This window comes from Eleutherodactylus coqui, chromosome 8 (genome assembly GCF_035609145.1).
Source record: "Eleutherodactylus coqui strain aEleCoq1 chromosome 8, aEleCoq1.hap1, whole genome shotgun sequence".
Lineage (NCBI taxonomy): Eukaryota > Metazoa > Chordata > Amphibia > Anura > Eleutherodactylidae > Eleutherodactylus > Eleutherodactylus coqui.
This window is the reverse complement of record NC_089844.1, coordinates 122,830,438-122,847,391: the sequence shown is the minus strand read 5'-3', so window position 1 is coordinate 122,847,391 and position 16,954 is coordinate 122,830,438. Positions and strand designations below refer to the sequence as shown.

The 16,954-nt window shown below is 49.5% G+C and overlaps 1 protein-coding gene and 1 long non-coding RNA gene across 4 annotated transcripts in view; one reads left to right on the top strand and one right to left on the bottom strand.

The window, feature by feature from the left end:
- Window positions 1–15,790, bottom strand: part of C8H7orf50 (chromosome 8 C7orf50 homolog) — a 255,846-nt gene extending 240,056 nt beyond the window's left edge. The window contains exons 1-2 of one of the 3 annotated variants that reach the window (XM_066576343.1): window positions 15,705–15,790; window positions 518–620 (exon numbers count right to left, since the gene is read on the bottom strand). In XM_066576343.1, the coding sequence (XP_066432440.1) occupies window positions 518–620; window positions 15,705–15,718 (117 nt within the window). In that variant the 5' untranslated portion in view covers window positions 15,719–15,790. Of the gene's footprint in view, window positions 1–517; window positions 621–3,339; window positions 3,383–15,019; window positions 15,087–15,704 lie in introns of those variants that run through there. The other 2 variants (XM_066576345.1, XM_066576344.1) reach the window with 2 other exon arrangements.
- On the top strand, window positions 12,586–13,854 carry LOC136576779 (uncharacterized). The gene is made up of 2 exons (XR_010786404.1): window positions 12,586–12,731; window positions 12,765–13,854. It is a non-coding gene; the product is annotated as an uncharacterized lncRNA (long non-coding RNA).
- Window positions 15,791–16,954: the final 1,164 nt, after the last annotated feature.

Sequence of the window (16,954 nt, the reverse complement as noted above, 5' to 3'; positions counted from 1 at the left end):
CAGCTTTGCAAGCCACTGCCTGTTACCATAGGTATTTGCCTTATCTAGTAACAGGGACACGGGGACACTGCTAGTTACCACATGCTATAGCGTGGCGGGCATCCAGGTGTTGTGCTGCAGCTAACTCAGGCTATGCAAGGCAGCAGGGAAGTGTGGGAAAGGAGGTCCTGGCCAATACAGGACTGGCAAAATGGCTGCTTAGGAAATGCCCCAACTGTAAGCGGATTGCAAACAGCCGAGCAGCAGAAAAATAGGAACATCTATATGGGAAACTGAATTGATAGAGCTCACACTGGGTGCAGACAGCCGCCAATGGAAACCTGGACGGCTTCTGTAAACATTTTTGAAAACTCAGGTACGCTTAAGAGACGAACACTAAAAAAGCAGCTAGGTATTTGGGCTACATCAATAACACTTCGGCTTCCATGACAGTGGCTATTTCTTTTATAGCGACTTTGTATTTTTGACAGATCATTGCTACAAATTCTGCAAATCTCCAAGAAAGTAAAGCACTGACCGCAGTCGTCCGCTTCTTCTTTTTTGCCGCAGGAGCTTGAGATGCATCTTCAGCCGGCTGCTTCTTCCCTCTTTTCTCTGATTTCTCCTTGTTTTGGGCCATTCTACAAATAAAGGAAATAGTACAAATTAGAAACGTCCCTGTATAAACATTCCTACTCCATGCTGATATAACCTGGCCATGTGCGCAGCGCGTATGCAGGGTCAGTTTGGGACCCACACAGTGGTAATATAATAATAATAATATAGCGCATGCATATTACATCACTTGGTATCGGGGTTCTGTCCCCATTGGGGGTCCCAAGCTATAGTCAAGGCTGTCAAACACTGCGAGATGCCATCAAAAACGCAGCTTCAAGCGGCATTTTCTGAACGCATGTGTGAGAGCGGTCTAACACCACCAATGCTCTGTGAGGATTAGGTAGTCTGAAGATCTTGTCGGCCATCTTGGACGTTTGAAAAGAGTACCCGGGGCGAGTCATCATTCGCTCGTTCCAACAATAAATTGTCTAGTCTAAACGGAGCTTTGGACCAGTAGCTTTACTGTATGGCAGGGGTGTGTGCGCAGAGCCAGTTCGGTGACAACTGGAGCCCTCACATTGTGTGTTACCCTCTGGTGCCTCGCCGTATTATGAGGCGTTCTGCAACTTTTATAGACTTGGCTGTTTTTCCACTTCCTTTGCCAAGATGTCAGCTTACAGTCAGTGAGTGGAACATTCTTGTTCAGGCTTCATCCGAAGTACATTTATGGCCTCCGTTCAACGCAAACACTAGGACTAGCGCCCGATGTAAACATCAAACGGATTCCCCTGATGAATGTCGTAGAGGGGCATCCATCACCCATGGGGAACAGCCATTGTATGGGACAGTTCTGACTACCACGCTATTCCCTTCATGTGACTGGACATGCAGATGCTCCATTGGTTTGAAATCGTGTGGAATGCCGCAATGCAACCCCGGTCGTGTGCGGGGGGCCTTAGGACTACATACACACGCAGCGGATTTGGCGTGCATCTGCACCAGAATCCGTACTATTTGCAGTGGATTTTGTTTTGCGCGCGGAAAAAAAAAGCAGAAATATAGCAGGACCTACGTGCAAGAAAGATGGAGCAAGGCCTATTTCTTCTCACACAAAGTAAGGCCGCCTGCACACGAGCGGAAATTCCGCAGCGGGATTTCCCGCGGAATTTCCGACGCTGGAAGCCTGCATAGGATTGCGTTAACAAACGCAATCCTATGCAGACAGACGTGATTTGGCCGCGCGCAAACAAATTGCGGCATGCTCTATTTCTGTGCGGGGCTCGCACAGAAATGTCACTCACCCGCCGCCGGCTCCGGTCTGCGCATGCGCCGGCTGCCCGGCAAGCCGGTACATCAAACAGCCGGAGCCGGCGGGCGCGGGTGAGTACGCGCTGGTCCCTGCAGGCGCTCGGGTCCCGCGGCGAGAATTCTCGCCGCTGGATCCGACCCGCCCGTCTGCAGGCGGCCTAATATGGTGGAAAAATCAGGCTGCTAAAAAAAAAACGTTGACATCAATGGCTCTGTTCCGTCTTGTTTTGTGGACGTGATTTTCACGCTCACAAAACATCGCACCATTCCGGTCATCTGTTTCAGCCTCACGGGGAAGAAATCCGCACCAACTCCACTAGGTGTGGACATAGCCAAACACTTCTCAGGGCTCGTGCCCATCAGCGTTAGGCTGCGCTCGCACGAGCGTGTGGTAAAACGCTGCATGCAGAACAGCATTTTACCGCTGTGTGAGCCGAGGTGTCGCCGCATTTGGCAGCGATCGTTGGCCACGCATGACCCCCCCCCCCCCCCCTAGCCGAATGGTTCTGTCCAATGATGGGACTGAACAGCCCCCCATTGACTATAACGGGGGTCCATTTGATTTCCAGCAAGCAGTCCATCATTTTTCCACTTTTTCGTCCTGTTTTCAAAAGGAACGAATGTTCTGATGTGAAGGAACGCTTATTGCAGGTGACCAATCGCGGACTCCGGACTGATCCATTTTATCTGCACTGATACATTGTAGCAAACTACCAGCACAATTCAGATTACTGTTGCTGGTGATAACTTCTGGCCTCAGAGCGATCAGCGTCTCGTTTAGGCCGGTCTCACACCACTGCATTTCAACTGCGGAATCCGCGATCGTCACCTGACGTCACAGTCTGCCTCAATTGAAAGAATAGAACATCCGCATGTCCTGTCGCACGAGCGGAAATAAAATCACAGCATGTTCTATTTTTTTGCGGATTCCGCACGGACAAGTCAATGGAAGTCGTCCGACCCGCGGTCCGTCTGCAACAATTGACACTGGGGATAGTTTGCGGGGATCAGGGTCATCGCTTAGCGACAATGTGGGGAAAACAATGATTTAGAAACAAATCCGTACTGCACATGACCGACGGCGAGCCACTGCGGCCATCCGCAATACAGAAGACATCAGGTGCGCCGGGGTCAGAGCCGGATTCCGCTGCGGGCTCCGACCCGTCCGTGTGCAGCCGGCCTTAGCGTGCTTTTACACGGAACGATCGTTCGCATTTGAGCAATAAACAGGCTAGCGACTGAACGATGAACGAGAAGGTATTCGCTGCTCGCTCATCATTCCTTTCATGGCGGCATAAGATCCCTGTTCGCTTGTTCGCACGCCATTCCGTGTAAACGGCGAACGATTGAACTCTCATGCGATAAATCGCTCCGTCTAAAAGCGCCAATCCTAGTAAGCAGCAGAGACTCTAAGGGGGCTGCTGCTTGAGAACACGGGGGGCAGCACACCATAAGAACACACACGACCGTCCCCGGTACCCCACGTTGTCTTACTGTACACTGCAGTCACTTCCGCCTTCTCCACGCCGCAGCCTCAACTAATCCCCGCCTGTTCCCAAGCCTGACCGCTAGGGGCGCACACGCGAGAAGTACGCATGCGCGACGGCCCTTTGCGGCGGCTCTGGTTGCTAGGGTACGCCGAGCTGTTGCTGCGTGCTAGTTGCGCGCCGTGTGGTAATATCATTACCGGACTGTCGGATCATCTCCTCCACCTCAGATCCGGCAGTCATTAATCTCTTTCTTCCACTGTAACCACGTTCCCACAAGTGAAATTCTCTTCTGTTTCATAAATAAAAGCCTACTATTTCCTTCAGTCATTCCTTTCAAGATGGTTTCCAATATGGCGGCTCTGTAGCCAGTTCACTTTTTTCCCAGTGAGGCTACCTTATGTAGTATAAATGCCTGGAAACTGGCAGCAAGCAGGTTAGGCTGTTCAGACTTCTGTAAGGATTCCTCAAAACATGATGAAAGCACTGATTTCAATGGTTCCGTTTTGACTAGCGGGATTTCCGCGTGATAATACTGCGCACAGAAACGTCAAGACCTGTCCTATCTCTCTCGCACGTTGTTTTTCGAGGGCAGGACCAATCGTCGGGCTTAAACAGATGGGCGCATGCGCTAATACGCTTGGCGCTACAGAGCATATTAGCGTACAAACCAGGGTTTTTTTGGGAGGAAGGTGTTCTTTTGAGTATTCAAACTCCCGGTTCACGTGCTGATGCGCTCCGTCGCGAGCGTACTTGCGCATGCGCCCGTCTGTTAATGCCCTTAGACCGGGCTCACGCAGGTGGATTTGAATTGCGTATTACGCGATCGGCGTCCGCACGGACAATATGCGGGCATTGAAAGGCATGAACTTTCAATGGTTCGCTCAAATGTGCGTATAGGAACTGCGGAGTCTGCGAGCGGAAGAAAAGTCACAGCACGCTCTATTTTGGCGCAGATCCAACACGGACAGCCTGCATTGAAGTCAATGGATACGAGTGTTCCGTCGCCTGTACACAATTAACATTGCGTATGAGCGGCGGAAACACTCGCAACTTCATAGGGAAATCCGGAATACAGCCTGGAAAGCAGTGAGAGAGCTTTCTTTTGCGCGGACGATACACTGTGCATCGCTTCTGCGACCATTCGCAATTACTTTCTGCGATGTATCGCAGATCTTTCGCTGCGGAAATCCACATGCAGAATCCGCCCCATTGGTGTGAGCCTGGCCAAAGAGTAGGATCACACATCGTAAAGAAATTTGCGCCAAAACCCTCACTGTTGGGTTATTGCCCCGCCCCCAATGGTGGGGATTTTGATGCAATTTTTGCGTGGATTGTGACGTGGTTTTTCACGTGGCTTTTCCACTGTGAAAAATCAGCCCCAATGAAGCAATGTGTGAACGCACCCAGGCGGAAGACAAAATAGCGTAGCGTGCAGCACTACGTTTCCAGCATGATGGAATCTGTTTTAGTCAATGGGTCCCGTTGGGCGGCGCTGGTGTTTGTGACATGGCCGATCTGATGCGCCATTGTTTCATTTTTTTTTTGTTTCTATGATAAAATAGAAAAACTAATAATGATGGAAGTGTTAAGAAAGCTTTTCCCGCCATCTACGGTTTTTCTTCGACCTTGATGCTAAATGCGTTGCGCCAAGACGCCATCCTCCTTCATACATCCTATTAGGGCAGGTGAGCATCCAAAATAATCCTAACGAACAAATCCGCCATTTCTAAAAATACTCTTATTGAGATCTAATTAAAATCTCGGACCCCAAAATAGTAACTTGTAGATAATTGGACCACAAAGATTAAATAGTTGATGGGCGGGAGCCTGCCACTTGGGACCCTGACCAATCAGCTGATTGCGCGCCTGCTGATAGCGCCGCACTTACACAGAGGTCGGAGCGGAAGCCACGGCTCCGATCTCGGTGTAGTGGCCGGCGCTTGTAACTGCAGGCGCAGCTCTTGTTGATTTCAATGGTGTTGGCCACTACACAGAGGTCGACGCAGAGACTTCTGCTGCTTCCGCTCCGACCTCTGTAAGTGCGGCGCTGTCAGCAGGCACACAATCAGCTGATCCACTATGGATGACCTATCCTGATGATAGGTCATCAAAAGTATTTTCACTGGAAAACCCTCAAACCGTGTGGCCAATCACATATCACACACGACAGAAGGTTAGTACATACACTTCATGGGCGACTTCACACGGGCTTTTGTAATTTTGTGCTCGACTTAGCATAATGTATTTGTGCTGTGAATTAGCGTAATTAGTGTCATTTTTATGCGTGTATCGGCACATTTTGTTGTATTTTTTGCACACACAGGCGATGTTCATTTGCGTGCGGCAAACAAACACACCCCAATTTAAATGGCTATGGTATGTTTTTTTCCACAGAATTGATCAGTAATCGGCACATCCTCTTGCGTATTGGGCCCGCATTTACACACCCTCCATTAACTTCTATGGGGATGTTTGGTGCACAAATGCGCATAGAGAGCAGTTTCTATTTTTTTGTGCACACAGGAAATGGGCGCTCAAAAAAAGGAAATGAGAACATCCCCATTAAGACCAATGGGTTCTATTCTCTGCACATTGCGCACGCAAAAACGCCCGTGTGAAGCCGCCCTTAGAGAACAAACAGGCCTCACTATGTGGTACTGTAACCAGGTTAATGTTAATGAAGGAGCTCACAGAGGGGCAACTCGGCACGGGTAGCAAAAGTTATGGGCCATGTACACGGGACGAGTAGCGCTCACAATCCGTTCAAACAAACAACTTTGAGCGTTAATTGCCAAAAAAAATAGTTCACTATTCGTTCGCTGTTGGTTTGTTGGTTATGACCGACTTTCAGTCAGCATAAAAACCATCGCTGGATCGCGGGCTTGTCGTTCCGTCTAAACGTTCCCAGCTAAGCGCTTCACATAGAAGGTTAAGCGCAGAGCGAGGAGCCCGCGATCCAGTGGTGAAGTCTGTTAGTGTAAATGCTCTGCACGACCTTAGTGGTGACATCAGCGCTCATGCAGTCGTTTACCCGTCATCTTATGTAAAAAGGCCATTTCCTAGCTCTATACATATGCCCCCACAGCAGGGTGGTCGCCCTGAAAAAAGCAACCCTGCAGTCCTGAAGACTGGCCCTTACAAATGGCATGATGTCCCCTATGTGTAAACATGCTACCAGCGTACATGCAAAGGTCCAAGAAAATATTCCTCCCAGATACATTTCCCTGTCCTCGTTTCATGGGTTCACCGGTGCTAATAATGCTAGAAGAGCAGCGCTCCCAAACTCCTGACACCCCTGGAGGGAAGAGGACGCCTACTTGCAGCGCTGCGGGAGAAAAATTGCTAATGTAAATGCATCCATTAAAAATAATGAGCTCTTTGCCTATGCAACTCACAATGCACATAAATTGCGCAGGAAATCACCTCTGTAGGTCCACCCTAAGGTCTCATGTCCACGGGGAAAATCAGACCTGCGAGTTCAGCCAATCAAAGCCATCACTGGATGCACCAATCACAGCCATTCATTGAATGGCTGTGATTGGTTCATTGAGCCCTGGCTCTAATTGGCTGAGCCAGTGCTTGATGAACCAATTATAGCAATCTCTTGCTGGAGGCGGGATCTTCAAACCCCATCATTAGCAAAAGATGTTCTGTCGCCGCTGACAAGTGCCCGGCAGCCTGCCCGGAGCTCCGGAAAGCAGAGGGAGGGACCCAGTCGGCGCCAGCTAGGTGAGCTTTGGGGGGTTTTTTTTGTTTTTTTTTTAGGTCGTGCAGCTAGCGATGTCAAAAACGTGGTACCCAGTTATTCAATTCAATGGGCGACGCAGGGCTGAAAACAGCCAAACATAGAACATGCATCGCTGTCATAGCGCAGCGTTTTGACGCTTGTGTGAACAGCCACATTGAAATGAATGGAGGCGTTGTACAGCGTTTAGCGCAGCGCTGACAAGGCAGCACTAAACGCTGTACAAACGTCTGTGTGAGGAGGCCTTGAGCCGGATTCACATTTGCGCACATAATACGCAGGGAATACAACCCAATGAAATTTACTCCCATGAGACTGAAGCCACCTATGACATGTCTGGCCACACTGCACTAACCTCGGGCTGGAGGATCACTGGTGGACCATCAATAGTAAAAAAGAGGCAAAATCCCTTTAATATTTTGCTGCTAAATCCTTATAAATGCATATAATTCTCTAGATACAGTTTATATTGTGTGACGTCTCCCTCTAGAGGACAAGATAGTCTCTGCAGCCAACTAAATAACACATCTCACCGCTAGAGGGCGATTGGAGCACTACGTCCCACACAGAGACCAGAGACCACAGAACTTGTTAATATGCACACGGCAACTATGTCGCCGCCAGCCGCCCAACAGCTCCATTCACGATATGTTGTTTCCATATCACAAGCAGCCAGTCTACATTTACATCACAAGACTACATTTCTTTCCATGACAATATGTTTTACTTTGTCTTACGAATTTAATTTGCCCAAAGTTAAAATGGCGCCCGAGTGCTCTAACTGGAAAGCCCCTCACAGGCGTCACTTCCGCTTCCGGCGACCTTCAAAGCATGAGTGGGAAGGCGGGCGGATGCTGTAATTGTTCAGTACTGGAGAGCGGGCACCATGCACCGGAGCTTGTGTCATGTGACCGTGCGCAGGTAGCCGCAGCCGGGGGGCCACGGTGGGGTTATCAAGCGGGGCCGAGGGCACTGGGACTGGCACTGTTATAGGGGGACTGAGGGCACCGGGACTGCCGCTCTTATAGGGGGACTGAGGGCACCGGGACTGGCACTGTTATAGGGACACTGAGGACATTGGGACTGCCACTCATAGGGGGACTGAGGGCACTGGGACTGGCACTGTTATAGGGACACTGAGGACATTGGGACTGCCACTCATAGGGGGACTGGGGACACCGGGACTGCCGCTCTTATAGGGGGACTGTGGGCACCGGGACTGCCGCTCTTATAGGGGGACTGAGGGCACCGGGACTGCCGCTCTTATAGGGGGACTGAGGGCATGGGGACTGGCACTCATATGGGGACAGAGGACACTGAGACTGGGGAGACCGGGACGGGCGCTTTTATAGGGGGACTGGGGACACCGGGACGGGCGCTTTTAGAGGGGGACTGGGGACACCGGGACGGGCGCTCTTAGAGGGGGACTGGGGACACCGGGACGGGCGCTCTTAGAGGGGGACTGGGGACACCGGGACGGGCGCTCTTAGAGGGGGACTGGGGACACCGGGACGGGCGCTCTTAGAGGGGGACTGGGGACACCGGGACGGGCGCTCTTAGAGGGGGACTGGGGACACCGGGACGGGCGCTCTTAGAGGGGGACTGGGGACACCGGGACGGGCGCTCTTAGAGGGGGACTGGGGACACCGGGACGGGCGCTCTTAGAGGGGAACTGGGGACACCGAGACGGGCGCTCTTAGAGGGGGACTGGGGACACCGAGACGGGCGCTCTTAGAGGGGGACTGGGGACACCGAGACGGGCGCTCTTAGAGGGGGACTGGGGACACCGGGACGGGCGCTCTTAGAGGGGGACTGGGGACACCGGGACGGGCGCTCTTAGAGGGGGACTGGGGACACCGGGACGGGCGCTCTTAGAGGGGGACTGGGGACACCGGGACGGGCGCACTTATAGGGGGACTGGGGACACCGGGACGGGCGCACTTATAGGGAGACTGGGGACACCGGGACGGGCGCTCTTAGAGGGAGACTGGGGACACCGGGACGGGCGCTCTTAGAGGGGGACGGGCGCTCTTAGAGGGGGACGGGGGACACCGGGACGGGCGCTCTTAGAGGGGGACGGGGGACACCGGGACGGGCGCTCTTAGAGGGGGACACCGGGACGGGCGCTCTTAGAGGGGGACACCGGGACGGGCGCTCTTAGAGGGGGACACCGGGACGGGCGCTCTTAGAGGGGGACACCGGGACGGGCGCTCTTAGAGGGGGACACTGGGACGGGCGCGGTGGGCCCGAGTTCTGTGCCCTCATTCCCTGTCCCGCCCCCTCCCATTGCAAATAGTGGAGAGGGAGTGGGATGCTCAGTGCACTGCCCCCGGCCCGCCTCCTCCCCCTGCAGAGAGGCACAGCGTATTTCGGCCAGGCATGAAAATGAATATACGGATGTCTGAATAAAGCCTCAGTGATACGAAATATGTATTTTTTTGTTTTTATTAAGATTATTTTATGATAAATATCGCAAAAGGTTTTTTTTTAACTTTTATTACCTTTTTAATTTTTTTAATAATTAGTAAAACTTTTTAAAACTTTTTAATTTTTTTCTTTTAGTTTTCATAGAAAACATGAACTTGTGATGCTTTGATCATACCGCAATCTGACAGGGGCAGCCCTGGGGCCCCCGGCTGCCATGACAACTGCACAGCAACCTGTAATCTCATCAAAGGTGGTCGTACGGGATATTGGTTGGGGACCGAATTTTGGTTGTGGCATTTAAATACCACTGTCAGAATTTATGTCAGCATTTAAACGATTAACAGCTCCGATGAGCAGCGTGGCTTATCGGAGCTGTTGTGGGCGGGTGTCGGTTGTAAGAAGCAGCCGCATTGTATAGAGCTAGATTACTGCCGCTGCTGTGTTCTGTCAGCCGCTGTCTGCTGCTGGATGCACCCCGCCTCAGTCGCCATGACTGTCAGATGCTCGGTGTCCCCATCCGCCGTGCATCCCAGTCACTTTGTCGGGATACACAGTGTCCTGCTCGCTCCCCTGCCCATTACTGTTGTATCTTGTCAGCCAATCCAAAGCTAGGGGCGTTCACTTCTGGTGACAGCTGTCCCACTCCTAGCTTCCGGTGGTGTCAAGATACAACAGTACCGTTTAGGACAGGGTTTCTTAACCCCCCCCCCCCCCAATAGGTGTTTTCAGGATATTCTGAGGCACTGGCAATAATTACATCACCTGTGTAATACTGAGGAAATCCTGAAAACATGACCTGTTGGGGGTCCCTGAGGACTGGAGTTGAGAAATGCTGATTTAGGAGAAATTTGCAGTTTATTAGTAGCAGCCAGGCACAAAAGTAGTCCTGCATATTCATGAGCTGCAGGCTAGCCACACCTACCCCGACCTCCAGACTGTCTGCCTATTACTAGGGGGGGAGGGGGACTAGCCTGCAGATCATAAATATCAAGGACTACTACCCTGTTTCCCTGAAAATAAGACATAGCATGATTTTCCAGAATTTTTGAGGATGCAAAATGATTTTTCAGGCTTTTTGAGGATGCTTGAAATATAAGCCCTACTCCAAAATTAAGCCCTGCTAACAGTGAATTAAAAAAGTCAATTCAAATAGTGTCCAGGCAGCTATACATGTAAAAAAGTTAAACCTTTTTGAACAAAAATCAATATAATACACTGTCTTATTTTCGGCAAAACACGGTATAAGTAGTCCTCTATGCATGTGCTGCTACTGGTAACATGTAATTTTCTCCCAAACTACTTGATAGATAGATCCCCACAGCAGACATATCACTGTAATCGGTTTGACAGACACTACCTTGTGGGGCTCTCAGAGAGGGGTGCAAAGATAGTACGTCTCTTTAACCCCTTAAGGACCAAGCGTTGTAAATTTATGGCGCTTGGTCGTAGGTTTTAATCCCGCCCAACCACAGAAATACAGTCCAGAATTAAAGCCTCTGCTCCTGCAATCAAGCAGGAGCAGGTCGGGTTGTCAAGCTGTTATTCACAGCTGAGAACACGGAAAAGAAGGGAGAAGCAGTTTTTAACCACTTCTACTGTCTCCTTTCCAGGGGTACATAGTGCTCAACGAGCGCCATGTACGAAGAAGTGGCACTGTTTCTTCCACTACGTGAGCTGGTGGTCACATGATCGCCGGGATCCCCTGGCACAGCAGATCTACAGGGTCCTAGCGAACCCCGATCAGCTCTGCCAGTGACTGTTGTCACTACAGTGGGATATTTCCTGCTGTACCTGGGGCTCCTATGGATGGCTCAGCTCCGGTGGAAAAGTGTGTAATGAAAAAAAAAATGTGAATGTCCCCCATAGGTCTTCTATGACGTCATGGGGGGACATAGATGGTGACAAAAAAGTTACAAAAATAAGTTAAAAAATTACAGAATAAAATTTAAAAAATATACATAAAAAAAGAAAATGACCCAAAACCGTGTCCATATGCGCCCTGTAATCCAAAACATGTTATAAAAAAAAAAACTTTTGTTTTTTAGCTTTTTACCCCCAATAAAACAAAACAAACTGTGAAAAAGATATAAAAAATAGCCCTATAGAGACAAACGCAGCAAATATAATTTTAGTAGCTGAAGGGGGAAAAAAAGGGGCAGTAAAACCACCACATGGGTAAAATCCCTAAAAAGTGTCTGGTCCTTAAGGGGTTAAGTCTAAATTTAAAGAGCACCTGTCCTTTCCCCTGTTTCAGCCTTGTCCCTGCTGACTTCAGCAATATCTTTCTTTTGTTTCTGTTTACTGCTGTTCCCTTGTAAAGGATCTTCTTAGTTCTCTATCCTTAAGTGTGTCAAGTGGGCGGTACCATCCTGACTGTCATTGGGTGATACCATATTTGATTGACAGTGAGCGGTGCAGCTCTCCTACCAGATTGACAGCGCTGGTGCAGAGGAACCGGAATGAGTTTGAATGAAAGAGTCCTAGTTGGAGTCGGCGGGGCCGCCGGCCTTGCTGATATGACAGGCTCTTGGTAACAAATTGGCTAAAATGCCCCCACTTCTGATAAGTCTGTCCCTGCACAGGGAACTGTCATAGCAGCTGCAGGCTCGTCCTCGTGAGCCGCTGCATGGACAAGCCGAGTTTCATTGACGCCGGCTCGGATCTTCTCCAGTATTTTGGTTGGCTGTAAAGTTTATTCGAACGCGCCTGACTTGCGTTTCTTCTGCATTCCAGGGTTTTGCAGCCGGCACTCGCTATCCGCAACACTCAAAAAGCTCATCTAAAAAGCCGTCCGGATGATACAGAGGAGAAGGTAGACGACAAGCCTATAAAGTTCACTACGAGTAAAGGCAGCCACCGGCGATGGACTGTCGCCCAGTCTTTTGGGAGTGACTACGCGCGGCCTTGGTATAAGGTGCTGCCAGTGAGTTTACTGTTATCCGCGTTGCTGTTATGGATATGGTTTAGGGAAGAAACAGAGATTGATAAGATTCTATATAGACCTATCCCTGAACTGCTGGAAGAGATAAGGAAGAGCAAAGAAGAGGAGGAGAGAAAGAGGAAAGAAAATGAGAAAAAGTGAATGTTTCTAGGATGGAAACACGGGAATGGCTGAAACAGGACAATCGACCCCCAACTGGTGGGATACAGGGCCGGGCCCCTAAGACTGAGGGTTCCATTATCGTCCTGGAGTACTTTATAAAGTGTCTTCAGCATGTAATAATGTACCACTACTCAGCAAGCACTGTTTATTGGAGGAACTGGCCTCCTGTGGGGTCTTTACTCCAGTTCTTGCTAAAGGAAATCATTTCTGTCCAGAGAGAAGAATCTGCATTGTAATACATTGTATGCGTTCTTCACCAGTTGCAGGATATCTGGCCTTTATTTGCATCCAGAAGCCGCCCAGTGCAGCCCTAAGGCCGCCTTCACATGTGCTGTAGGCATTGCATGGCTAAAAACCTGCAGTAAACCCGCACCTAAATGGTGCAGAGCGGCTGTGGGGTTTAACCTTGCTGTCTGTGAGGATGGTTTACGGTCGCCTTCACACAGGCAGGAAACTAGGCAGAATTTACCGTACAAGGCAAGCGAATGAGATTTAATAAATCTACTTCACGGTTTTTTTTCTGCCATAGGCCCCCTGCACACAGGCGAAAATTCCGCGACAGGATTTCCTGCAGAATGTCCGCCCGTGACCGCTGTCATAGGATTGCATTAGAAAACGCAATCCTAGGCAGACGGCCGCGGTTTGTCCGCGTGAAATCACACGTGGAAAACAAATTGCGGCATGTTCTATTTCTGTGCGGGTCCTGCAGAGGCCCGCACAGAAATATCAGTATGGCCGGGCCAGCTGCGCTCATCACAGAGCCGCAGGAGCAGGTAAGACCCGCACTGGTCCCTGCAGGTGGCCATAGAAAATCAGAAATGTGAAGACCGCCGTGGTTGTGAAATCCTGTGTATTTATGTTGCAAAAACCTAAATCTATCTTCTCTATAGAGATTAATGAGTAAATCAAAGTTCCCAATAAACTAATGTGGGTTTTTGCTGCTTCTCTGCTGTGGAAACACACGGACTCTGTTTGAAGTTTGTTTGCCAGTGTGAATTTGGAGCAGAATCTACCACAGCAGAAAAGCCGTACATAAAACCGCAACTACATATACAACTGTGGCGGAGCCTGTGAATTGTGGCGTCTGCAGAATAGACACCGCTCAGAATGTGTGAAGGTCGCCCAAGGTGGTTCTTCATACCACTTGTGCAGCACACCCATGCAGTAACATCACACCCTGGCTCTCACAGTTGGGGTTAATGTGCCTTGTATCTACAGTGTATAAATCTATTCCATCCATGTCATTGGCTCTTTGTCTAGTATGGTCCACAGTCACAGACTTCTGCAATTGTGTTGATTCTCCATAGTTGTTTGTCATCTTAAGGAGTTACTGTGAACGGGGTGTATGACTTGCAGCGATGAAAACTACTACTTGTGCACGAGGTAGATATGAGTTCACAGATGGAGAATGGTGCCATTTGGTATGCCAGAAGCTAGATCGGGTCTTCTATGGCTGCTGAGACTCCCTAGCATTTGATGTATTCAAAGCCAAGAGCTGCAGCCCAAGATGTTGCAGGAGTTCCAGGAGATGTAATCCTTCTGTATAGATGCCAGTTTCACTATTCAACATTTATGGCTTATACCTCTAAAGCAGGGGTGTCAAGCTCATTTTCACCGAGGGTCACATCAGGCTTATGGTGACCTTCAAAGGGCCGATTGTAAGACAGTACAGTAAGGGCTCGTTCACATAAGGGTATTTGCGTACATAATATACAGGGAATAGAAGCCAATGAGTTCAGTGAATTCAGTCACATGATGTATATTGTCACACAGCATGACCTATTTTGTTGCGTACTGCGCACCCCAATAGGCCATTGAAGTGAATGTGCAGGAAACCTGTGTATTCACTGCATATTAGCGCACCGTCTCAGTGGGCCCATCTGCGTTCTTTTCTGCGTGCCCAAATATGCAGGCATAAGCGATTTTCGATTACACAAATACATAGCGTATTTGTGCGACCGAAATATGATTATGCCCGTGTGACCAAGCCCTAATAGTGACCCCTATAGTGGTCGCAGTAGTCATAGTGACTCGGATAGTGACCCCAGTAAAAAAAAAAAAGTGACCCTCATAGTGGCCCCAGTAAAAAAAAAAAAAAATTGTGGCTCCAGTAGTAATAGCGACCCACATAGTGGCCCCAGTAGTAATAGTAACCCCCCAAGCAGCAATAACACACACACACACACTCAGTAATATTGACTCCTTCCAGCACCAATATTAACCCCTCTGCAGCAGTAATATTAACCCTCCCCCAACCCTTCTCCTTACCTGCTCCCTGCATTCAGCACCACTCTCCTCCTGCTCGCGCTGAGCCCGGATGCACACTGACATCAGTGTGTGCACCCAGCACGCTTCCTGAGTCCTCACCTGTGGAACTGAAGAGCAGGGGACTCGGGAGTATTTGATTACCTGTGGGTGTCCAATGATTCCCTATGGGCGTAGACGACCTGTGTGGTTTTACTCTATTTTGCCTGTGGACATTCAGTTACAAGCTGTAGTATTTCTGGTGTATCCATCTGTCCTCCTTGAGCTGGTCTTATACACCACACAGAACAACCTGCTTGAGCACCTAGCAGAGAAGCAGCATGGAGGATGTTATAGATCCACACCCCCTCCAGCAGCTTACATCCCTTCAATTTCTATAGTCCTCAGCAATGAGCAATCCCCTAGTTCCAGTAATATCTTGGATTATCTGGTAGTGGAGAGCAAGGAGTAAGACCTCTAGTGGCCATACAAGCATTTACAGCACAAGGATGAGTTGCACCCTTGCTAGCACATTAAGGTTTTATTCACACGGGCAATGTGATTTTCGGCCACCTGCATCACAGCTTAAAAAAAAAATTGTATGAACAAGAGAAAACCGCAACCACGTTATCATCCATTCACACAGCCGGGAGTGAAATATGCTGCAGCCTTAGTTATGCTAAGCTCCCCATCACTTTGTCAGCTGATCGCAGCAATACTGTTTCCCTGAAAATAGGTCCTACCTTGATAGTAAGACCTATCGGGTTTTTGGGGGAGGCTTGAACTAAGACCTCCCCTGAAAATAGGACCTAGCTCAGGTGCCCCAAACATAGCAAGACTCAACACGCACCTGGTCCGTGGCATCCGGATGGTCTCCGAAGGCAAACAGCTGAGTCCTCCCCATCTGCCTGCTCAGCTTCTGCTGGGGCTTTGAATACCCACCTTCAGCAAAGCAAGCCCTGTGATTGGCCAATCACAGGCATTCAGAGTCTGGAAACCCGTTGAACTGGTGCAATGGGAAAGTTAACTTTAATGCGCTTGTATTTGGGTGAAAGGCTGCATTTATTTTTGGTGGGGATGCTTTGGGTAATCACTGAAAGCCACCTCAGGTTTATAAAATGGTTAGGGGCATGTGATCTTGGGGCTAGAATAGGCTTCCTGGAAGTGTTTATTTTGCTGCGAGACCAGTTTCAAAGTGCTTTAGAGGACATGCTCAGTCTACCATTCTGGGAAATGCTTGAAGTGTTTCATCCAGCCTTTGTGACCACTGAAGACTTGCAGAATTTGCCATTTCAGGTGACTGATACTGCATTTGACCCTTGACCTTAAGGCTGGGTTCACACGGGGCGGTTTTGCCGTGTGGAATTCAGCCGCGGCAAATCCGCCCGCTAATCTCAGGATTAGCCAGCCATGTGGATGAGATTTCAGAAATCTCATCCACATGGGATGGCTAATCCGCTGCGGTAAGTCCAGCTGAAACCGCGGCTGCCGCGGTTTCAAATGTTGCAGTATGTCTATTTACTTTCGTCGTGGCTGCGCTCTTCTCTATGGAAGCGCCAGCCCCAACGGAAAAGCAAGCGGCCGGGCCGCTTCAAAGCCACCGCAGCTTTTTCTACGGCGGTTCTCCCGGTTTTTGCTGCGGCCAAACTGCAAGATTTCCGATGGGAATATGCCCCGTGTGAACCCAGCCTTAGTGACCCCAGAGATTGTTGCAGTCTGGTAGAATGGCTGCCAACACCTTTGAACTTTTATCTCCAGGAACATTCAAGTCCCCTGTATGTGGACCATGCAATATTATGTGAAACAGTGAATCCTACAGTGCTGTGACGACGTCACCTTCAATTCCTCAATAGGTTTGAAGACTTAAACTTTTAACTATGGGCATCCTGCAGAATAGTGGACACTGACATGTAAAGCACTTTGTGAAAATTTTCAAGACAAACCTGACACTTCAGTGCGAGTCAAGTCTAGCCAACATGTCGTTTCACTTGAAAATCCTGAACAAATGTAAAAATGGCAGTTTCAAAATGGCTGCTGAAAAGGTCCTTAAAGGGGTTGTCTCACACCGAAACGGGGTTTTTTTTTCAATAGGCCCCCCGT